General features: G+C 47.4%; 1 protein-coding gene across 3 annotated transcripts in view; it reads right to left on the minus strand.

Moving 5' to 3' along the window:
• The window catches only part of ACIN1 (apoptotic chromatin condensation inducer 1), a 1432530-nt gene that overhangs the window by 231104 nt on the left and 1175779 nt on the right, over window positions 1-25647 (minus strand). For 2 of the 3 annotated variants that reach the window (XM_078644895.1, XM_078644894.1), the window contains exons 12-13: window positions 8117-8274; window positions 7325-7477 (exon numbers count right to left, since the gene is read on the minus strand). In XM_078644895.1, coding sequence (XP_078501021.1) covers window positions 7325-7477; window positions 8117-8274 — 311 coding nt within the window. Of the gene's footprint in view, window positions 1-7324; window positions 7478-8116; window positions 8275-25647 lie in introns of those variants that run through there. The other variant, XR_013594955.1, reaches the window with a different exon arrangement.

The raw sequence follows: 25647 nt of genomic DNA on the forward strand, positions 1-25647 counted from the left end.
CTCCATTTCCCAGGAGTCCCTGCGCTGTGATCATCTGCACCTGGACGCTCTCCCTGCCTGACCCGCCCCCTGAGCACCGAGTGAAAAGGTGCCTGTTTGTTCTTACCTCGTTGGGAGACGCCTATCTGCTTGGAGGAGGGAGAGCTCGTATTTTCGTTTCTGCTCCTGTTTGCTGCTGGACCTCGCGGTACCCGCTTCGCGGGTCCCGCTTCGCCCGTCTGCCTGGGGGTCTGACTTTGTTTGCTGGATTTGACATCTATTGAACAGTGACCAGCGGGATTTGCAGGGCTGCGAGCGCCAGGTGAGAGACAGGGACTCCATTTCCCAGGAGTCCCTGCGCTGTGATCATCTGCACCTGGACGCTCTCCCTGCCTGACCCGCCCCCTGAACACCTCCCTCCTATAATAGGGACTGTTACTTCCGCTGCGCGGGAGCGTCCCGGGAGAAGCCCAAGACAAGGGCGGGACCGTCTGTGGCCGTCAGGGGCCGAGGGAGGCCGGGCTGGGCCAGCCCTCTGTCATCGACCCTGAAGGATAATATATGTAAATAAGAAAAGGGCTGCGACAGATAAGTGCTAAATCACAAGCCTCGAATAGGGGTGGAGCCCACAAGGATGTCTGCATCTCCCACCAGCACTATTCCGATGACCCTACTGGTCGAGCCCGGGCCAGCAGTCATTGGACCCTTAGACAAATATTTTAACCGGCCCATCGTAGAAATTGATAAAGAGATAACGCTTGCAGAGAGGCGTGCTGAGCGCAGATTGTCTATCGAACTTCTTAAACATCCTGTAGACAAGCGCTCAGTACAAACCTACCCTGCACTGGTAACGCCCTTATCATCTTTAAATCTACCTAACATTGCCGAAACACGTTCTAATGTCTTCATCAATGAAGAGAACCAGGGGACTGCGGCAGAATCGACATCTCTCAGTGTGAGTCATACTGATCTTACTACATGTACATCACAAACAAGTGCCCCAGTTTCTCTGTCCCAACACAAACCAGGTCCAAAAAGAAAAAGGAGTACTGCACCCAAAAAATGTTATCTAGTAAAACCCCCACACAAATTCAGGAAAGTAGGCAAGAGCACGAGCCCTAGCAAGGCTGAGATTGAAACTAGCAGCAGTGGGAAAAGAACACAAGAGGGAGATGTTGTCATACTTGATAGCTTAGATACTAGCACTATTAATCCCCCGGAAACAGATCCGCCACTGGCTGCTATACCGCCACTTGCTAGCAACCTGCTTCCTGATCTAGAAAAGCTCTTACGGTCAATTTTGCTTCTAATAGAGGAGCGAATTAGTAAACTATCTGACCGTCTAGACCGTTTTGAGCAGGCAACACTAGATAACTTTTTTTCAACGAAGGCACTTATAAAAACCCAAGCAAGACCAGTGGAAAATAACAAGCCCCAGAACAACACCCAATGCTCAATGCAGGAGAAGGGACGAGGGACACAACTTAACTCCCCAGTGTTACCTAAGTCGGGCAGTGCAGTTGGGAAGAGACCTCCCAAGCCTCTTGATTTAGTTCCATCTGGGGCTAGCAATAACTGTCCTAATATTGTAATAACATCTCAGATTGAGGCGCAAGCTATGCCGCCTAGTCTTAATCCCTCGCTTGTCGAGGGACCAGGGGTTAACGCGTCTTCTGGTACAGGCACTATCACATCCACCGTTCCCCCAACGAGCAACCAGCCAATGGTAAATAAACCTGTATCCCGCCCTGTATCCCGTCCCGTACCCCGCCCTGCTCCTATAGCTTCCAAACCGTCCTTACAATCATTGATAAAGCCCCCTCAAAAGAAGCCCCCAATGAACCTTACCACTGACTCTTTTCCCTATGTAGCCGTTTTAACAAATGTCCCACCACTTTCAAGGGGACAGAGAGAAACCTTCCAGATGCTCAAAAATAAGGTTATGCACTGGTTAAGGGTGAACCGGCCACTGCCAGGGGAAGTGGACGGACTAATATTGGGGGTAAGGAGAATAGAATGGATAGGTTGCACTCCTAAAACCCTGAGGGGGGACTGTATTGTGGTCAACTTTCAAGACTCAAGGGTGGCAGGATGGATAACAAGACTGGCTTGGGACACAAACAATGGAGGGGTCAACATTGTTGATCTTACCTTCTTTTATCCACGTCCCATTAGCATTATGACGGGGCTACTTAATAAGCAAATCTGTCCTCCTAATCAACCATGGTCAAGGATTTCCCCACCTGCTCCACCGTCACAGTGCCAAAACTATTTTTTTTGGCCCGACTAATAACTCTACGGTTGGATGGCAAGACCCAGGTTGGGGATGTTGACAATCCCTTGTTCATATGAACACTGGTGGGGGAGGAAACAACATGAACCACCATGGGGATTGCAATGAACCTGATCCAAATGTTGGGATAAAGTTAGATGACGTGATCATTGGCGAGGGCATTGTGAGCGTGGAGGGAGGGCGTGGAGAAGTAAGTGTTATTCACGAACGGGAGAAATTATCTACACCAACTGTATGTGTAGCTAGTGACAGGGAAATGCTCAATCAAACTACGATGCTGACTGGGCATCACGTCCCTCAAACAATTAAAATGCTTTCATGGAACCTGGCAGGCTTGGCCAACAAAATAGACTCAGATTCATGGGTGGAATTAATAAATTCACAAAATATCTGTCTCTTCCAAGAGACCTGGGCCAGGCAGGAGATTACGCATAGGGGTTTCCAAACATTTTCAATACAAGCTAGCTGGGGAGGAAGAGGCCGACCATCAGGAGGGCTGGCAACCTGGGTAACTTCTGACCTAGGTTGCTCAGCTTCTCGATATACTGTGCAATCGGAGGACATACTGGCAGTTCTACTCGAATGGCCAGGACTGTACAAATTACTTGTAATAAACATTTACTCCAGGCCAGTCCCAATAGCTGCCTCCTCCAAAACCATTGAGGAACTGTCCCGTCTTCTAGAAACCATCCCAGAGGATATACCATACCTAATAGGAGGAGATTTTAACTCACATTTCGAACCGTTACCTGGACTACTTGATGGACCCTCCCTAGAGGAGGATTCAAGTTGGCAGGTTCCCTCCACTGAGGCTCCACCTCCAAGAGCATGGACACCGCTGGCCGTTCAAATAAAAACATTAAATCTCACCTATGGTTTGAGAGCTTGTAACGGCCGCACCAGGTCTGATATCCCGAGCAAAATTACGTTTAACAAAGCCGGGAGGGAATCTAGATTAGATTACTTCCTGGTACAGTTGCATACCTGGAAAAGGGTGATGGATTTTAGAGTAATACCAAGACAGGACAGTGATCATAATGCACTAATATTAGATTTCGCAATTCCCTGTTTGGAGGAAAGTGTGCCACGCGGGCAGGAGCCAAGAACGGGACATCTTTTGGAAAATAACAAAAGGAGGATAAAATGGGAAAATCTTGTATCCAGCGAAGATAAGTTAGCCTCCCTATACGCTAGAATTATTCCAATCCTAGAAGAGGCCTTCCATTTATGGAACTTAGACTCCACTAGGGAAATTAGTATGGACCTCGCGCAGGTACGCGACCATCTAATCAGGAAGCTTGAAGCACATTTTTTCAGCACTAGACCACCCAGAACACAGAGACAGGAAAACGTTACTTGGTTTAACAGTGCTTGCTGAGCTGCAAAACATGACCTCCTATCTATCATAAAAGCAGGCGGTACGAGGGAAGAGATCTCCTCTAGGAGGAGGGCCTATAAAACACTTCTAGCTAATGCAAAGATAGAATGGGACATACAGCACTGGGAGAATCTATCGGAGTCCCTAGCATCAAGGGACTCCCGTAGATTCTGGCGAATAATAAACCATGGTAGCGGGGAACTTCCCACGGCCATAGAACCCAACATTGCTGCAAGTGTCTGGCAAAGGCACTTTGAGCAGCTATATTCCCTAGATAATGAGGGGACAGAATTAGCTCCGTCCGTTACCTTCGAGGGTCAGACTGCCGAACCCTTTACTATAAAAGACATTAGGTCGGCGATAGCCGGGTTGCCCACCGGGAAGGCACCGGGCTTTGACGGGTTGCCGGGCGACCTCTTCAAGCATGAACCGGGAATTTGGGCACCTTACCTAATGACTTTGTTCAATGCAGTGCTGGGGGGAATGGAAATACCTGATACTTGGTTGGGAGCAGAGGTGGTCCCGATATATAAAAAGGGGCCGCCCCTGCTCCCAGCCAACTACCGCCCAATCAGCCTCATTGATGTGTCCCAAAAGTTGTTTGGTAGATTAATTCTCGATAGGTTGTCGAGCTGGATGGAGGAGACTGACATTTTAAGCCCTCTTCAGGCGGGATTTAGGAAAGGAGTTTCAACAGTCGATCAAATACTTAGACTGAGTATCTTACATTGGAAGACAGTGCTCGTGGAGGGTGGGACACTGTATGCGGTATTTGTGGACCTCCGCGCCGCCTTTGATTTAGTTCCTCGGGCTAAATTGTGGGCGGTGCTGGCTGATCTGGGTGTCCCGAGAGACATACTCCATATCTTAATTAGGCTGCATTCAAACAACTATGCCCGAGTCAGATATGGAAAGGGCGGTAGGTTAACGGACAGATTCCCAGTTCTTAGAGGGGTGAGGCAGGGCTGTGTACTGGCCCCGACCCTGTTTTGCTTATTCGTGAACGGGGTGATAGAGTACTTAAACAGGATCATTAACACCGATGCACCACAATTGAATGGCGGCAGAGTGCCAGCAATCATGTTTGCTGATGACACCCTGCTGCTGTCCAAAACTCCAATGGGGCTTCAAAGGATTCTGAATGGGTTTTTGGAGTTTTGTAATGAAAGAGGTCTAGAAATAAATCCAACCAAGACCAAATTTATGATCCTAAGCCCCAAAACCAAAAGCTGCACAAACCCTCGCCTGGGACCTACAACCCTGCAGAGAGTTCAAGTAATAGAATACCTCGGTATAACCCTCAATCAGAATCTGACTTGGCTCCCACATAAAACAAAAGCAACAACAAAGCTGGTACAGAGGGCAGGTGCCATTACAAGAATTGCCAAAAAATCACCTTTGCGTCCACTGACACCCGCTATCCATATTTATAAAACCCAAGCTAGGGGGCGTATTATTTACGGGGGTGAGATATGGGGTCACATACCTTTACACACGGTACAGGTCGCTGAAAACAACTTTATAAGACAACTGGCAGCTCTCCCCCCAAGCACCCCACTACTCCCCCTAAGAATGGATTTGGCACTACGACCAATCACGGAGGTATTGGGCCTAAAACCTCTGACCTACTGGAGGCGTCTGTGGTGCAGTGAGGACCTGGTACATTATAGAAATGAACTGCAGGAGCTTCTCAGATCAACCTATGCCACTAAAATCCCATGGATAAAGTACATTAGGGACATGTGCATTTACCTTGGAGTCCCAGAATTATGGTCCAACCCGGAAGTAGCGTCCGTAAGGCTCGCTAGAAAAGAACTTTCAAATTTATTCTACGGAGCTATGCATCAGAAAACCATGTCCTCTCTCCGGGAAGGATCTTTAACTGACTCATTTATCAAGATAAAAGACTCCTACAGCCCTGAATATGTACTGGACACTATGACACCTGTGTCTGTGCGGAAGATCTACATGCAATGGAGGTATGGTTCCCTTCCCCTGAGGTCCCTTACTAAATCGTGGGAAGGCAACCTGGACTCAGGGGCATGCCCCGCATGCAATTACAAACTGGAAAGCGATCTTCATGTGGTCCTGTTCTGCAGAGCCTACAGCAGAATTAGGAGTTCTTGGTTGGTCCCTCACTTAAGGAACTTGGGCTTCAGAACTTTTGCTCCGGCATAGAGTCCTCAAAACAGATTTAGCGGCTCCAACTGTGTTTGCAATGGCAAAATTCCTGACAGCTATGTGGCGAACACGCGCCTTAATTATTAGAGACACTAAAGCTACATGAAATAACTCCATTCCCTCCCTTCTTCGAATTATGATGTTTTTTAGTAATCAGATTTTAACTATGACTTTTTATATCATATGTACAAATGTTTTAACTGATAATTATTTGTATATCTTTTATGGTCTTTCATGACCGAAATAAAGATTTTTTTGAATTTGAATATTGTGCTTTGTTTTGTTTCCGAGGCAGCCGATGGTGTGACAATTTCTCTGGGAAGGCGCACTTCATGTTCTGTTCATGTAAAAATGTTCTGTTCATGGAAAAAAAAAAAAAAAAAAGGACTGCTGCCTCCCCAGAGTCCTGTTTATGTTGGCTCAGGGAAACATGGAATGCTTCTGGCAGGAGTTCAACCCTTAGGAAATGCAGAACCGAATAGGAAAGGGCAGCAGGTTTCATCACGTGATTCAGTTTGACATGAGAACTGCAGGTAATACAAAGAGCTGTCGAGCTTCCTTTACCCACCAGATACAACTGGTTTTGAAAACAGATTGTGTACTTGCAGCATCTTACGTCAGAGATGTAACATTAGAAGGTTCGCATAAAAGTGAATATTTCCTTGAAGAGCACACACATGCACAGGACATGAATAACATCAGTTACAAGAGACTGGAAAAAGCTCCATATGAAGGAAGCCACAGCACCACACCTCCAAAGCTGTACAGTTTACAAGACTGGTACGTTAGCAATGGATTCATTTTGCACCACAGCCTGTCTCCCACAGCCTGGGTAGTAGGGACAACAGTTACCCTCAAAGTGGGACACTTTTGGGTGACCCCTCAGTCAACATCAGAATGAAAATTCGCTTAACACGTAAAAGAAAGATAAAGGTTCCCCACAGGAACCAAAAACAACAATAACGAGTTTTAGTATTAATTAATAGGCTACGATAAACATGAATTCAGGGGTGGGGGAGCAGATCTGGCCTCCACAGGCAGGCTACATGGTCAGTCTCACTTTTTACATGCACTTCAATAAAGTCACAAAAATGAACATACAATGTGATTTACGTAACCTTCCACAGCCACGTTTCTAGCGTGTGGGTATTACTACTCTGTGGACAACCATTTTCAGGAGACACATTAAGCCTGAGACAGTAACAGTGGGTTGGAATCCTATCCGCTCACTTCCCAAAAAGATGTTGCCTCTTTTGTGGAAACAGTGATGTGGGGCCGCAAAAGTCAACTCAATGATGAACTGTGCAAGAATGCTGCTCAACGGAGGATAGTAAGGATGAGGTGAAAGGAACCTTAGATTTGTTTTCCAACAAAGACAGATGCAAAAATAGCCATACAAATTTACCTTGACATCTAAAATTGTAAACACGAACATGAGTCTTGTTCTATAGTATGAATTGTGTTATTTGACATCTTTTGTTATAGCGCTCTACCTGGGTGACAGTTCGGCAGATTTTCAGACCCTTGTCTTGGGAGCTCTCCTCTCCACTGCGCTCATTTTCATCCTCAGATATGTGCACATCATCTGCATGGAGATCCAGCACTACATCCTGTCCGACTGCAGGCTTGATATCTGGAATGAGGTTCTGCAACAAACAGAGGGATGGCTGTTTTCATATCCACATGTAGACTTGTGTTCAAAAATGAAATACCATCAATATTTCTAAGCACTTTATAAAGACCAACTAACTCTAAAATGCTTCTCGTGCCTTGATCTACATATAGCATACAATAATCTGAGAGGAATTCCCAATATAAAGAGATAACCACTCTACCTTATCTATGATGAGACCATCAATCATCCCAATTCAACCATGAAGAGGGCAACCCCCTATGCACCTACCGATAATCACTCCACTGTACCAAGCATTATAGACCACGTCTATCCAAAAAACAGAAATGTATTTCGATTACACATCAACTACAAGGAGGACCAGTATTCTATGAACACAAGCGAAACAATCATGTCACTGAACAAAGAATTCTCACACTTGACAAAACCCATTAATATACCACCATGTCATAATACGTCATCAATTAACAGTCAACCATGAGCAATCATCAACAGATACCACCGGTGGTAAAACAATATACATCCTACACTGAAGCCTTAAAATCAGCAAGGAAGAATCATCCTAAATAGTGTTAGCCACTAACCCTCAATATGTTTGGCCAGTGTGAATCCCACCAATGCATGATATGCGGGCAGCTTTAAGTCTACAAACCTTTAGTGATTCTGTGGTAATGCTGATGGAAGGCTTCTTTTGCGTGGCTGCAGTGCTGGCACCCCAGCGACGTTTCCTGGTAGGCACAGCTGTCTCAGTCTCGCCATTTCCAGTACCTGGAGTGGGCGGCGGCAGCGGCTGTGTGGACACCTTAGCAGCTGTGTGAGGACGATGGATCAATAAAAGTAGAAATATCACTCAAAATGAAGCGCCTTCTGACAGAAAGTTAACAGACCCTTCACTTTAAAGCATCCCCAATCATGATATTGTAAATCCTTGGTCAATAATGCAAGTGTATTGGTTCACAACCACACATGCAATACACATTCATGCTGCGAAAGTGAAACCTCCAAAACGTACAAGGGCAAACATCTATGTTGTCATGTGTCGTTATTGAAGCAAATTTTGGCAAGTTTCTCACCACAGCTCCCTATCCCAATCCAACTTCTGCACTTATCTGGCATTCTTCCTCACAAGAAAGGTAACCGTGCACATGCATTGGCAGGCACAATAATTATGAAGCTGAAGCAGTCTGCCGAATCTTGAGGAAAATTATCTATTCAATAAAATAAAGGATTCTAAGTTGAGCAACTTGTAGTTCTACTTCCTATCTCCATTCACGGATGGTAAGGAGGTAGCAGAGACAGAAAAGTGAGACTCAGAAAACTGAGCGGCTGATTCAAGAGTTTGTGCCAAATGCAGAGAACTCACAAACGGTCAGAAGCACAATCCACAGGTCAGCTTGCAACTACATCAAAGGGAAAAGAAGGCATTGAAAAGCAACAGATGCCATTTTTACTTTCAGTCCATGCACAGGTATGGATTTAGGAGGATCAAGACAGCTGACATATTGCATGCAAGAATACAGAGTAGCAAACACTGGGCTATTGATACTGTCAAAAGATCACTCCATGGCTGTGGTTCAAATGTGCCGCTAGGCCATTGTACCATTCTAGACTGACCAGACCCAGAAAAGAAGACACGGTCACACAATATTTTGTGGTTCGTGGAGTCTGATTACACCTTCCTGCTGTGCAGCCTGATCAGGGACTATACCTGGTCCTTAGCACTTCGCCCCCTCCCTCCCACTCCTGTAGCGTGCAGGGGGTGCATGTAAAAACACAGAAAAGGCTGTGTTTTCCAAGTATTTTTGTCCATGGTTATTCAGCATAGTGTATACTGCATGGTTTTTCACTCATTCAAAATCAGGTTTACAAGCAGCAAAGGATTCAGTCTATGGCCACATAACTCAAAGGTGTACGCAAGAGGCAGTGACTTGCAAATTCTGGTTTGTTCTCATGATCATATTGGAAAAATATAAATGGGTTTCTGGCTAGAAAATGACACTGAAAAAAGTTACAAGCATAGCTGTGCTGCATAAACGTTCCACGAAGCAATAATAAGTAAATTTATAAAGCACCTGGTTACACTAGGCTAGTGTGTCCCTGCGCTATGGTACAGACCTAGCAGAACCCCCAAATGCCAACATTTGACCCCCCCCCCCCCAACACACACACCCAGCCCTGGCCTAGACTATAGGAAAGATATACGTTTTCAACTCTTTGTGGAACGCCACCTCTTGAGTTTCCAGCTGGAGCCTCGAAGGGAGTCTGTTCCACTGTTGTGCTGCCAGAAAGCGGAAGGAGCGCCCTCCCAGCCTCGCTATTCTGATGTTAGGGACCTTAACCTGCCCCCTCCCGCTAGATCTCAATTGTCGGGTCAGGTTGTATAAGGTTAGCAGGTTAGCAGGTTGTGCAGATAGATGGGCCCTTTCCCCTGTGTAATTCGGTGGCTGATACAGAGGTCTTTAAACAGCACCCGTTCCCTAATCGACAGCCAATGCAAAGGGCCTTCTTAGAAGAGGCTCTCTTAGGCAGCATCAGAACCAAGCGTGCATCCGCATTCTGTATACGTTGCAGCCTCTTGATGCACCCAGCATTTGCTCCCAGATAAAGGACATTACCATAGTCCAGCCTCGATGTTACTAAGGCATGGACCAAGGTTTTCCTGGCTGTGGTTGGTAGCAGGTCCAGGGTCTTCCTGAGACCCCGCAGGATTACAAAACATGTTCCTGCAACTCCTCTTGTGTGGTGCTCAAACGAGATCTTAGTATCGAGCCATACCCCCAAGTTCCTAACTTGTTCACTAGGTGAGGGCAGAGGGCCCAGCGTCTGATGCCACCAGGCTGATGTCCACACTGACAGAGCCTTCCCTACGATCAGCACCTCCGTTTTTGTTTCCGTTCAGTTTGAGGCAGTTATTGGCCATCCAAACCGCCAATTCTTGCAGACATGTAGTAAAATTGTTTGCTGCCTTCTCATCTGGTTGCGTCAAAGACACAACCAGTTGAGTGTCGTCTGCATAGGACACGACTTCCACCCTAAATGTATCCGTGATCTCAGCCACTGGCGCTATATAAAGATTAAATAGTCGGGCTGAGACTGGACCCTTGCGGCACCCCCTGTTTCAGCCGGATATGTTTTGATCGCTGTGGTCCCTGTGCCACCTGAAAACTACGGTCTTGCAGAAAGGACTCCAGCCATTCCCAAGGCTTACCAACCATCACTCCCCTTCTGAGACACTGCAGCAGCGTATGATGCGCTACAGTGTCAAATGCGGCACTTAAATCTAGTAGAATTAATGCCGCCGTCTGTCCCTCATCCCATATTTCCGTATGGTCTCCGTTGACAAAAGCAAAGCTGACTCAGTCGAATGGGACGCAAGGAAGCCTGATTGGGTAGGATGAAGCAAAATGGGGCGCAAGTTGTCCAATTGCTCCATACTGACATTAGGCTTTTTTTTTTTCAAAGAGGGGAAACAAAATAAAAAGTGAACTGAGGCAGGAGAGTAAAAGCAGTATTTTTTTCTTCAAAGAAGAATTTCAAGTCATTGCATTTATTTAAGTTAAAAAAAAACATGATTCCAACAGCAAGATTCCTAAATGCAGGGTATGGACGTGGGCATGACAGAGCCTATGCCTGCGAAATAACTGAAGTACCTTTACCGTGCCTTCTCAGAGTGGGGATCCCGTGCATACAGCCTCACGGTCTGAACCAGAGCATCCCACACACAGCTGAAGGCAATACTCTACGTGCAAAGTTTAGGCTGTGTCAAAAGACTGAACTCAGCAGGCCCTAGAGGAAGGAGAACAGGGAGTAGGAGTAGGGGTGGCCGAAGGCCAGGTCATGTGCCCAAAACTGCTCAATATGGATGAAAATCTGCGGCCAGCTGTTTCTAGGGGCAGGTGTGATGCCCGTCCTATGGATGCCATGAATCACTTATTACTAGGCAGCGTTGGTGGTGATTACTGTTTACTAAAGGTGCTTTAAAACCATCAGTTAGGGCTCACTCAAATTTGATATTCAGGGGCCAAATGTACAAAGCCATTTAGCAGTTGCAAACCCTGCAATTCACTAAATCACAGGGTTTGCAACTTCTAAACTGCTTTTACAACTGTATTAAACTCATTTTGAGATTCGGTGATTGAAAATGTGTTTTTTTGACAAATTGAGGTTTGCAAGGGATTCTGGATAACAGAACCTGGTGAGAGCCAGACAAGTCACCTCATCCTGGATTCCCCTGGGTGTCTAGTTTTAAAGAATGTTCACGTTTGCTAGGTTTCCCTATGTGCAGGCAGAACTAGGGTTCAAAATCTACAGCTAGACACTTTGCAAAAAAAGGGTCAGTTTTCAGTGTGAAAATGTGGCGTGTCCACGTTGCGTTTGGGCAGTTTCCCGTCATGGGCACTAGGCCTATCCACACAAGTGAAGTACCATTTTTATCAGGAGACTTAGGGTAACACAGAATTGTAGAGCAACTGTTAATACCTATTGACGCTCTATGCATTTCTGCCTTCCAAATGAAAGACAATGTAAAAAAAAAAAAAAGTCATTTTGAAAAATGACCTATAATCCTCATGCTAGTTTGGGTACTCACAATTTCCGAAATGTGCAAATATCTACTGTTTCTAAACTCTATATTTTGTTCCAATTTCAGAAATACATAGGGGTCTTTGGGGGGGGGCAGGGGGGTGCAGGAGGACTGTAGCATTTTTGGGGGAGATGTGAGCATTCGCATGCCCATTCTGGGATGACCTCACCCCTGAATTGAAGAAAAACCAATCTTGAGGCCTAGTGGGCTTACTGCCCCCCGTGGGCTGATAAGGGGCTAGGCTATTGTCCCAATTTGCCTCCGGGGAGGGGCAGAAAGACTGTGGTAATTGTTTTTGGGGTGGGGGCTGCTCAGAATGGTTTCTAGTGGGCTTTCCTGCCCCTTTTTGGGTAGCACCCACCCAGTCAATAATAAAAAAAATCCCTGGTTCTTAGTGGGCTTTCTGCTCCCCCCCCCCCGGGGGGGGGGGAGAAAGACACATTTATGTGGGGGCATTGCCGAGCCCTTTTTGGGCAGCTCCCACCCCAACGTCAATAAAAACACGCATTTGCAATGCAATAGAGGTCTCGCATTTACCAGAGTTTGAGCTATTGGCATTGTAAAGGACAATGCCTTTTATTTATGTGTTGTTTTGAAAATAGATGAATAAAAGGCACTGTCATTTACAATGGCAATAGCTTAAACTCTTTAAGCTGCGAGATATTTTGCATTTCAAATGCATTCGGTGCCTGTGCCAGCCCTCTGAGTGAATAAGACAAGCCACTGTTAACATACTTAGAATTAGATAGGAGGATTTATGAGCAGCATGGATGGCACTCATGAAGGTTGTTTGGGTTACTGCATTTCTCACCAGTTGTCTTAGTTAATAGAGTGCGTAAAGCACTTAACAGGCCATTGCCTCAGTCCACGGAATGTAAAAAATATTGCCGGAACCTTCAGCAGGCTAGAATATCATAAGCACCGGCTGCATTTTACTATCGGAACAAATGACACCTTACCTAATTGAAAACACTGCCAAGTCTTTAAAAAAGTACACCTAAAAGCCAGCGCTGTCACAATATTGAAACAAAGCCATCAACGAATTCAACTAATAGCCGCTCTAATGACTTACCACCGCTGAACCGTAATTACAATGTTTTCCATTGTTAATGAAAAACCAGCCACCAACAAAATCCTGTCTGCTTACACCGCCCAGATCATGCTACAGAAAAATACAAAGAATGCGTGGTAGAGGAACAGAGCATGGCCACTAGTTACCCAAGTATGTAAAAGGCACAGACTGTCAGGGAGAGCTTCAGACGCATCTTTGAGTATAAACAGAACCCGGTTCTGAAGGTTCGAGTCTTCAAATATTCTAAATGAGGGGTGATTTCTGGGTCACTAGCTTTCTGCTGCTGGTCCAGAGTTATTGTTTACAGTCACACATGCAGTAGTGATTGAATAAAGGGAGATACCACTATAGCGTCAGGACTATCGGCCTAAGAGTGTAAAAAAAATGTGTGTTCCGTTGCCGAATCTGATGAGTGAGTGGACTAAAGCATTCAATGCAGGCCCAGGACCTGTGTTCTTCCTTTCTCTCCTGTTGCCGTCAGTTCAGATCGGAGTGGTTGACCTAGGCCTTTCATCCTCACGAAGTCGACAAAATGAGCATCGTTAATATCAAACATTTAGTGAGCAGCAAATTAGTAGGTCCAAGACAAACGTGTAATTTACGTATACACAAAGGCGTGCTGAGGGTCGCAAGTTATGCATATTCAGTAGGACGTTGAGAAAACGTGAGGTAACATGCTTGAAGTTACAACGGATGGACCCACGCTCCCTGGCCGTGCCTTGACCTGCGGGCCCATGGACGGCTGAGGACCCCAGACTCTACCCCAGGTGGAAATTCTGACTGTCACCCCCGCTGCACGAGTGCTCCCAGGTCACTAGCTTTCTGCTGCTACTGAAGTTGCCACTTCAGTTGGCCAAAGTTTCCAGTGCCTAATTTGCGTTGTACTCTGGTTCTGTCCTGCAGAATAGCAGTCTGCTCTCTTGGGGAAACATGCCAACAACTCCCAGGAAAGTTAATAGAAACCTGTGCAGGAAAGTGCCTCCTTTTGACATGGTCAGCCCCACATTTTGCCCTAGTACTGATGCTTTTCAACTGAAAGTACGCTGGGTCCCTGCTAACCAGGACACAGTGCGAGGGCTCTTACCCCGAGGCAAATGTCTAATTGTACCACAATTTAAGGCCTTTAACACCTGATACCAGGGGCTTGGGCACTGAAGATGGCCCGAAGGGCTGCAGCATATATTATGCTACAATTAGATCCACACGGAAATTGCATGCAGACTGCCATTGCAGGCTGCGTGAAAATGGTGCAAATCATTTTCAAAAGAGGACTTTTCACACTCACTGTGTGCCGTGTCCATGGACACTGCATAGACTATATGTAAGTCACCCCTAGAGCAGGCCTTAGAGCCCTAAGGCAGGGAGCATTATATTATACGGGAGGACACATCTGCCCGAGCAGATATGTCCCTGTGATATCTGGTTCCATTACCACGGCATTGCAAGTGTTTAGGAAGCCATCTTAAACATATGTACTGGGCACTGGTCATTACAAGTTCTCTCGCTACATTATGGCTTCACTGAAAATAATGGTGTTTGGTATCAAACACCTTGTCTTAATAAATGTGTAATGTTGCCAGTCCCAGAACTATTTGTGGCATGCACCCGGAGGTGCCAGGTGAATCACTTTCAGGCTAGTCAGGAGGGCTACCTGAAGTGAACTAATGAAGGGTCCCCCCCAACTTGTTCTCAGTGAACTAGAAACTCTGGGTCAGGTTCATGCCCGCTCACCATAGTAAGTGGTCATATAGAGAGTAGGCACCCCAGGAGTAGGTAGCCCATTTGCTACTATCTTACACTACTCTTAAAGGCCCTAAATTCAGTATTTAGGTGGCCCCCTGACATCAGGAACTCAAAGTTGAGTACTGGGAACCGAGTAAGGATGAAGAAAACCAGATAGCGAGAACAGAGCACCTGCACCAAAAACTCAAGTCTGTATCACATGTTCACAGAACAGTTGCTGTAACCATTCGATTACTCAACTGGATTGTTTTAGTACCCAACCGCAAACCAGACCGCTGCCCGACTCTAGCTCAGCTTCTTCTATGAATTCCTGGCCCTCTAACACAATTCACACCTGCATCACCTTTGCTTGCACTGCCCAGACCTCAGTCACCCACAGGGGCCACTGCTCCAGAGCACCCCCTTCTGTCCACAGGCCAGAGCTCCTCGCTCCCCGGCCACGAGCACAACGTGTGACCTGCCTGCAACGGTGGAACCAAACACTGAACTGCTTCCACCTACATGCCTCCAGCAGTTGTGTGCGTGCATACACATGTCTAATTGTTGTGTGCGAGCTCACACCAAGGTTGTAACAGTTGCGTGCAAGCTCAGTTGTGTGCAAGCTCCCAGCATAGGTGTAATGGTTGTGTGCGAGGTCCCACCATGGCTTTAACAGTTGTGTGCGCACTCCCACTAGTGCTCTAACTGTTGTGTGTGAGCTCCCGCCAAGGCTGTAACAGTTGTGTGCATGCTCCCACCAGGGCTCTAACAGTTATGTGCGCGCGCTCCATTTGGACACGGACAGTGCTTGAAATTAACCACTTTGACAAAGGAACCTGCAAAGATTACTACTAAAAACGAAAGCAGGACTGAGGAATTTGCTATGTTACTAGGTGGGCCTTTGTGTAAATTATATTGTAAAGCGCTTTGAATATAGACTGCGTGCTTTATCGATGTTGACTCACCAGCGTCTTCTGCGCAGGAGCAGGAGAAATGCATTTATTTCTGTTTTGCATTTTGCCAGACTGGTAAAAGACCAACTTTTACTCACAGAGACCACACACATTGCGGTGTGCCTGTGCAAGTACAAAATAAAGTAAAAAGAGAAAAATGCGCAGTAATGTGGTTCAGCGATTAGCCTTGCGTGTCCTCGGGGTGCGGGCTCCAGCAGGGCAGGCATTTTTGTGCTTGAGCAGCGCAGCCGGTCTGTGTAGACTTTCTTACCCCGTTTATGCGCTCGAAAGGATAATTGGTGATTAAAACAATACCTAATTTTCACGCCCGCGTAACATCAACAGAACCACCACACATCAGTGCAGAGACACACCCTGCTCCGCGCGTCCAAAATATAGTTGTTTTTTTTCGTAGTTTTTGCTGAACCTGATTTTTCTCATCCGCATAAAAAGTTTCCGAGATGCAAAGGATATTTTGACAAGATGTTGCAAGAGACGCCTAATGGGGTCGAATAGCTCGGTATTGTCCGCCTGGCAACAGCCTTCTCGAAGTGTAAACTCGATCTGTGCTTTAAAAACAAGACTGGCCAAACAACCAGTAAGTGACAGCGGCTACAAGCTGGGCTGATGACTCAGTCCCTTCCGGTTGCTGAGAACTGTTGCGTCTCTCAGCACAGGAATGCAGTAATGGCACCAAAACCGCACCCTTCAGGGACACAGCCGAGTGTAGCTGAAGTCTGAGCCTTACTTACAAATGTCTCCATGCCACTTGAATTATGCGACCGGCAGACTTTTGGCACGCATGCGCACAATGCATAACATTGCACGCATGCGCGAGGGATAGGTCAGACAAAAGAAAGTGCGAATGCAGGCAGCCAATGATATGGAGGAAAAAAAGCATTTACAAACGCAATAGGACTCGCATTTACGCAAGTCCTATTGCATTGTAAATAAAAATGCGGGCGCAGAAGAAGGCAGGAACGGGAGTGGGTGGTGGTGACCAGAGAAGTCACGGACTGCGGTAGGGAATAGGGGGAGGCAGGGGAACAAAAGAGTTGCTGAAGTAAAGGGGCTGATAGTCATGGAAGGACAAAAATTACGTCATGGCAGTGAGGAGGCGGGACCAATACGTTGGCAACCAATAAGGATGCAGCATTTCAGAGTTGAGCCAATCAAAAGCATGGGTAGAAAGTGGGCTGTGCTTCCCCCACAATACTGTATATATTATCTCTCAACAAGACGTCGCACGCGCTGCCTAGCCGATACCTAAAAAGAGGCACTTTCCTACATTCAGCCCTGCGCTTCTTCAAGTCTCTAGACACTGAGCCTTCCCTGAGCCTCTGCACCAATTCCAGGGATACCGGAGCACTTGCAAACATCAAAGCTTGTTGTGTGTCTAGTCTGGACACAGACGCCAACCGGGACCTGCAGACAAGCTACCTCGCATATAGTATACACTTTGTAAGCTGCACCTATGCACTATTTGTTCCTGGATTGCACAGACTCCTACCTCTTATATTTTTTTATTTTTCTTTTTTTTTGGCTATTTTTGGCCACTCACTCACTAGTGTCACTCCTTTGCCCTGTAACCAACGGCTGACAGTTTTTATTGTCGTCCTTCTCCTACACCCAACATTACAGCCATCCTAACATGGAGCTCATCGGTAAGCACACTTTTAGAATCAACTACCCTTCCACTCTCACCAAAAGAGCCGCTAAACGCTTTAAACATAACTTCTTGAGGTCGCACCCTGAAACACCCTTTGCCGACACCTACTTCTCACCGGGCAATGGAGCCCTGAACATTGATATCATCTTCCACACCTCACGCAGAGCCCAATGGAGAAAAGCGTTCCTAACCCTACTCACCGTCTCCACCACCAGGAAAACAACTCATGGCCTAACTCTCTTTATCATACCTTCCCAACTCTTCCCTGGCAGGACTACCATTACTATCTACAATAACGGGATTGTCCTAATTCAATCCACGGACAAGAACCTGGAACTACTAGACAACCTGTTCCCCAAGTTCAAAGAGCACCTTTCCAAGCTGCGGACCCCCACCCAGAACCCCACCAGCACTATCACCCGTGACATCGCAGCCCCCACCCACAACACTTCTAACATAGCTCAGCGTCGGATCCACACGCACCTCACCTCTACCACCAGCACCCTAGTCACTCGCCCACCTGCTGTTAACACCCCACACTCCCCAAGCGCAGTCATAAATCTCTCCTCATATACTAGCCGCCCCTCTAACACTACCCCTTTGACCCCCACTCGTACCTCCCCCATCCCTCTCCCCCCTGACATAACAACTCCCACCCACAACACGCCACCATCTAAACACACCACCGTTCGGAGTTTATCCACCCCCTCCTCCCATCCCCCTCACGGCAGATCCCTCTCCCTCCCCAGCTCCCTCCCCACTCTCACCCACGACACTCTCACCCTCCCAACCAGTCCTACAGAACATACCGCCTCCCCTACCTTAGCATCCCCCTCTCTCCCCCCTCCTATTCTCAGCCCCCACTACCTTCCTGTCTCCCCCACTGTCTTCAGCCTTCACTCACTCTTCGACTCACCGGCACCGTCTCCCACTGACGTCACTACCTATGCCTCCCACCCTCCCCCTACTTCACCCACACCCCTCGCCCACAAACCCGCCCACACTTTGAATGCCATCCCACTCATTGCCACCGCAGAACCTTCCAACAACGCTAGCATATCCCCCCCCCTCGATACCCTGCCCGTTTTCCAGCTCACTACTCAACCATTCACCAATGGCTCTCACCACCAACCCCATCTCCAATCCACCTCATGACCTGACTTTATCCACCCTCCAACAAGTCAAAGAGGATCTCCTACAAGTCAAAAAAGATCTCCACGCAATCAAAGACCTTCTCTTCTCACAGCCCACTCTACCTCCCACCATCCCTCTACCCTACAAACGACGCACCCTCCCTACATACCCTCGCCTCCAACGATCCCCGCGCTGGCCGACTATCCCCGTTCGCAATAACTCCCACCGCCCCCATCGTATCCTCAACCACTGTCGGACCGCGACCTATGCTCTCTCCTACGCTCTTATGGCCCAGGTCCGGTAAAACACATATCCAACACACACATCCCCATACCCACAATTCTTACAAATCCTCTGAGGCTCCCAACCATTAACAACAGAGGTTCCGTCCCTAACAACCTCAGAAAAGTCCCCCTCACACTAGAAGGCTCGACCACCCTTCTCACTCCCAAACTCAAATGCATCCTACTCAATTGCAGATTGGCCCAGAGACACTCCTCCGACATCGCTGATCTCGTCTCAGCAATGGATCTGGACCTAGCCATTCTGACTGAAACGTGGCTTACTGAAGCCTCTACCCCGATTATGGACATACTAGTCCCCCCCACCTATCACATCATTAGACTGGACAGGTCTGGCAAGACAGGCGGGGGAATTGCATGCATTTTTAGGAGCAACCTCTCCGTTACTAAAGCCACCTCCCCCTCCCCTACCTCCTGTGAACTCCTCTGCCTCGACATCACCAGCGAGGGCAAACAAGTTTGTGCTTTTACATCTCTCATCTATCACCCGCCTGGTGACAACCTCATATTCACCCAACAACTCATGGACATGATCACATCCAATGCCGGTTGGCAGACCACCCAAGTCTATCTGGGTGACTTCAATCTCCACTGGAACGATCAGAAAGACACAGTGGTGAATAGTCTCAAAACTTTCCTTAATGCGCTTGACCTCACCCAAATATGCGATAGACCAACACACGACAAAGGCTCGATACTCGACCTCATCATCGCCAAAGAGAACTCTACCCAACTGGAGGCGATCCAACCCTGCGACTGGTCAGATCACCACATTATCACCTTCTTTGTCAACGAAACAGTTAAACCTAACCCGGCTCAACCAACCAAATCCAAAACATGGAAAAGGGACATGAAGAATCTCAACCCCTCTACCCTGCCTCCCCACATCGGCAATCTCCTCCTTCCCCCTTCAGGTGCCTCGGATGTTCAATCACTGACCGACCACTACCTTGACTCTATGAATACATTAGTCAATGAAGTCGCCCCATTGCAGCTGAAGAGAGTCTCCACCAAAATTTCGAACCCCTGGTATGACGATAGACTCAATGACGACAGGCGTTCTATGCGAATGGCAGAGCGCACCTGGAGATCTGACCCTTCATCACTGCATCTCAAAAGGCTTAAGAACAAGAGAAATGCCTACTTCAGGAAAATAAAGCGCACAAAGTCGGACTTCTTTAGCCGCCAGTTGGACCAAGCAAAAAAACAGGCCAAGAAAGCTGTTCGAACTAATAAAGACTCAAACAAAGACACAACCCTTACAATCAAACAGCACAACAAGCGACACCCCACACTGTGAAGCCTTCTCTGCTTTCTTTAAGCTAAAGACTGACAACATAAGAAATGACCTCATCATGGATGTAAGCCGATTCCCCATCCACACCAGAATGTCTAACACTCAACCTAAAAACAAGGCATCATGGCTGCACTTCGATACCTACTCGGAAGAAGCAATACAAAAACTGCTCTGCACCTTGAAGCCCTCTAATCACCTCATAGACCCCCTACCTGCTAATGCTGTAAAAGACTACATCCCCTTGCTCCTCCCTCTTTGGACCAAAATCATCAACAGCTCCCTTCAACAAGGTCTCATTCCAGACTCCCTCAAGGTGGGGCAAGTCATGCCTATACTCAAGAAACCTACAGCTGATCCGTCTGACCTAAACAATTACCGTCCCATCACCAATATCCCCACCCTGGCCAAACTGCTGGAGAAATGTGTCCAACTCCAACTAACAAAACACATTGACCAATTTGACCTCCTCAACCCTCATCAATCAGGCTTCCGAGCGAAACATAGCACGGAAACAGCTATGACACACATAATTGATGACGCCCTCCAAATCCTTGATCGCAATGAGTCTTGCCTCCTCATCCTTCTTGACCTCTCTTCAGCATTTGACACGGTCAAACATGAGAACTTGCTGGAGCTGCTAAGCACTAGAATGGGTCTATCGGTAACTGTTCTCAAATGGTTTTCGTCCTTCCTTCATAACCGGTCTCAGAAGTTCAAGATCGACAATGTGCTATCTACACCTGCGCCTGCAGATCTAGGTGTTCCACAAGGATCCTCCCTCTCCCCCACACTGTTCAACCTCGTCATGGAACCGCTCGCCACCTTGCTCCAAGCATCCAATGTTCAATTCCATATGTACGCCGACGACACACAACTTTACCTAAAGCTACAATCCCCGGAAGATATCAAACATCTGAATTCCACACTTATTAACACTCAATCTTGGCTGGCCGATAATCACCTCAAACTAAATGCTCTGAAAACTGAGTTCCTACTCATCTCACCCCCGGCGAAAATTTCCACCACCCAAACCTGGCTCAATAACTTAACAGCACTCAATGTCCAACCTACCATCGTGGATTCGGCGAAATCCCTTGGCATCACACTCGACGCCAAGCTCAACATGCAGCAGCACGTCAGCAAAGCCACAAAAGGAGCTAATTTCCAAATCAATACACTGAGGAAACTTAAACCCTTCCTCCCTGCCAAAGACTTCCAAACTGCTGTACAAGCTTTAGTCATCCCTCGAATAGACTACGGAATTGTGGCCCTCAGCGGACTCCCGCTATCCACAACAGCACCCCTAAGAGCCTCCTTGAACGCTGCCGCGAGACTCATTACTGGCTCAAGAAAACATTCGCATATATCCCCAGACTTAAAGTCTCTAAAATGGCTGCCTTTTGAAGCCAGAATACAGCTAAAAATTGCAGTTATGACACACGCGGCCGTGCACCACAATGCACCCAACTACCTCGCTCAAAAGTTGTCTATACCAGGAGGTTCGAGATCCAATAGAAGTACAAAAAATCTACTCCTGAAACCCCGTAGATTCCGGAAAGAGAAAACATACAAGCGCTCCTTCTCGGGAATGGCACCCAGGATCTGGAATGCGCTCCCTCCTGAAACCAGGCTTATCTCCTCCACTGCACTCTTCAAGAAAGAGGTGAAAACCATCCTTCTGGCCAAGATCTCCTGAACTTTATAGGTGCTGGATCAGAGACTCTGCATCGCTTTGTATCACTGTTCACATGTCCTTTGGCACTATACTCCTACATGATGGTGACACTACTACGCTACTCTCTTTCTACCGACCAATATATGATACACTTTGGTTGATTGAATCACCCTCCCGATGCCCCCACCCAGTGTTCTATAAGGGTATAAGCCATCCACACATCCAAGGTTTACCTGAACCCTTCTGTAGTGGGATCAATGACTTGTGCCGTCTTATATTACTTGTTTACCTGATTGTATATTGATATGTTTTCTGTACGTTATTATTATCCTACTATGTTAGTGTCTATTATATTGCTCCCATTATCTCTGTTCATTCCTGCTGCCCCTACCCCTGTCTCTGTGAAGCGCTCTGATATCTGTTAGGATCTTGTTCGCGCTATATAAAACTTTGACTAAAATAAAAATAAAATAGACAAGGGAGGTCAGGATCTCCAGTGTCACCACTGAGAGTGGCCCTGCAGTCTTCTTTTCTTCTCCTCTCCATGTCTTCAACACAAAGAGAGAGCCTCTAACAGCAGCGACCCGCCAGACATTAACACCACGTAAACCAATGATGCCCCTCTGCACCAGAGACCCTCAAGAGCAAAGTCCTCCTTTGGGTTCAGCAGGAATTGTCCCCAAGTCCCTGCTTGCAGCCTTTCTTACCACAAGTACTCCTCCATTGACTTGAACAGGTAGTGTTTGAGGCTACCACTGCAACCAGACCTCTGCATCCGGAAACACCCGGGTAGGTAAATCTGAACTGCTGGTAATTCTTTGAACCTTGGTTTCTAAGCACCTTAAGTCCAGGAGAATAACCATGAGAATAGTCTAAGTGTACCTATGCACTCAATGTTTCTCTCAAAAGGGTAACATTACTGCGTTGGAGGCTCATGCCTCATATGACAGCTGTGATTTTCTACAGTTTTACCTGTAAAAATCTATAACTTCTAAAGTATTTACACCCAATTACATTGATATTTGGGTCTATAATTATATAAACACGTGTGTTTGTTTTACATAATTGAGCTCCCATTTCTTCTCGAGTCTCATTTATTGACTTTGTAAAATAAATGCTGCCTGTCCACACTAGCACAAATAGAGCACTTAGGATTATTAATTTATGCTCTGTAAACCCACAATGGTCATCTAGTGCATCCTGAGATGCCCAGATGCAATACTTCACAGTGAGTGCTCATTAGGAGTGAAGGAGGCTCTTAGTCCATTGGCTAACAACCGCATCCTACGCAAAAGGTATTTTCTTTACATAAATAGGGCACCCCAGGCATCCAAAACTCAGATCTCGACTGGAAAGACAGAGGAAGGACTGCCGTGCTGCACACCATGGAACAAGCAAAGAGAGGCTGCACCGTTGTGGACTGCACCTGCCATCTCTCCAGGGCCAAGAGACTTCCTGGGCCCGGCCACTGGCTTCCTGTTCGCAGCACAGGGGCACCACAGCTGAAGAAGTCCACTAGGGCAAGTTGCCAGCTCAAAGACTTCAACCCGCTGACAACCCCCATCAGGCAGCATCAGGGACCAGAACCAGAGGCACAAAGTTTAACCAGAGTTAGCTAAAACCCAGGTGTGTCGTTTGAGTGCAGCTAGGACCTCCAGGGGACAAGTTAATAACCCAGGAAGGATTGGTCTGTGTTCGACCTGGCATCTTTGGCGTGGTTTCCCCCTATCTTTTTGCCTCTACCTCCTGTATTTTTTGATGCTGTGCTGGATTTCGTTTTTGCTGGTTTCGATGCTTTGGACACTCTGCCACTGCGGACCAGTGCCAGAGTGTAAGTGCTCCCTATGTAAATTGTTATTCTGATTGGATATACATGTTTGGCATATTTGTATCACCGTGAAGTCCCTTGTAAAGTGCACTGGGTGTGTCAGGGCTGGTGATGACAAATGCTACTAGTGGGCCTGCAGCACTGATTGTGCCATCCACAGGAGTAGCTCTAAAATGGTGTCTCAGGCCTGCCACCGCAGTGACTGTGTGCAGTTTAGAAACTGCCATGTCCTCCTGGTCAGTGTCCCCATTGACCAGGCCTAACCCTTCCCTTTTCATGCACATTAGTCACCCCTATGGAAGGCCCAAGGTACCCCCCTGGGCAGGGTGCAGTGTATGTAAAAGGTAGAGCATGTACTAGTGCAGGTGACATGCTCTGTTAGTGAATGGCAGCCATTTTCGTTTTTCACTATTGTAAGGCTATCTTGCTCCATAGATTAACATGGGGGATGCTGGCTACAGTGGCTTCCAGCATTTCTTCCCATAGGAACAAGATAGGACATAAGTATCTAGTATCCCTGAACTCATAATTTAATAACACATCTTTTAGGAAAGGTTGTTTTTAAATTCTAGGTTTGAGAACATCACTTTTAGAAAGTTGCTGTTCTCTTATCTGACCCTTCTGTGTGCCTTGGCCTGTTTGTGTATTAACTGTCTGGTTGGAGAGTGACAGGGGCTGGGGATTGCCCAGGAGGCTGGCTGAGTCAGCCCTAGGCTGAATGACTGCATTTGCAACTTGAGTGGTGGGAGGAGTTAGCACCTGGACCTGAATAGTGCTGTGCCTGCCTTCCACAAGGCTGGCTCCACCTCCTGCTGGGCAGCTGACGACCCTGCCCCTCACTCTGAAAGGAAAGGAGAAGCCAGGTAAGGAGAGGGGTTGGCCTAATGGCTAAGGCGCTCGACCTCGGACCTGGGGATCTGGGTTCGAGTCTCGGTAACGACGCCAAAAAACCCCTGTGATTCTGGGCAAATAACTTAATCTCCCCGTGCCTAAAATGAAAGTGTCTCGTCATGTAACGTAACTGGTGCTATGTAAAGCGCTCTGATAACTGATTCGGATCGGTTCTAGTTTGCGCTATATAAACAAAGGTAAACAAAGTGCTCAAGCAACACCCAGAACTGGTTCAGACCGGGCTCAGTGCCCACTTGCACAAAGAGAACAAAGACTTTTAGGGGTATAAGTTCAGGACCCCTGACAACAGAAAATTAGATCATCCTGGAATCAAGAAGGAACCTCTGCCAAGGAGAAAGCCGACTCTGAAGAAGGAAGACTTTCCTGCTGTTGCTCTGCTGGACTGACCTGCTGTTGCTTTGCTGCCAAGGAGAGGGGAATGACTTTGCTGTTGTGCTGTGTCCCCTGTCTTGAAGGAATCTCCAAGGGCCTGAGAAGAGCTGGCTCCCTGTTCTGAAGTCCCAGGAACAAAAGGACTTCACCCCCAGCTTCCCTGAACTCTGCTGAGAGAGTTCTGTCCTTCCTAGAGTGCTTGATCCAGTTGTGGGGCCTCTGGAAGTTGTACCTTTGCTGGGAAGCTTGAAACTAAGCGTGAGAGACTTTTTGCAATTGAAAAGTGTCGCATCGCTCGCGGAGCGCATCCCCGACAGTGCAAGATTCCTGCCGCTACGAAGGTAGAGATCGTCGCAGCGTCTGTTGATGCTGCCAGAGCCGTCGCATTCTTCGTTTGCGGGACGCACCAAACCGGTGCGGGAAAGTCTAACATCGATGCGAGTGTCGTCGCAGAGCCGGTCGTCGCTGGGTGAGATCGCCGCACCGCTTGCTTGCAGACCGTATCATGTCGCTGCGAGTGTCGTCGCAGAAACCATCGCGTCGGGGAGCTGCGAGAGAGAAGATCACCGCCGGTCCGCGCATCGTCGCCCCGGAGATCGTCGCAACTCCAAAGATCGTCGCATCGTGCCTTTTGCGAGAACAAACTTCCTACGGAACCTCCGCAC

Source organism: Lissotriton helveticus, chromosome 5_1 (genome assembly GCF_964261635.1).
Source record: "Lissotriton helveticus chromosome 5_1, aLisHel1.1, whole genome shotgun sequence".
In the NCBI taxonomy this organism is placed as follows: domain Eukaryota; kingdom Metazoa; phylum Chordata; class Amphibia; order Caudata; family Salamandridae; genus Lissotriton; species Lissotriton helveticus.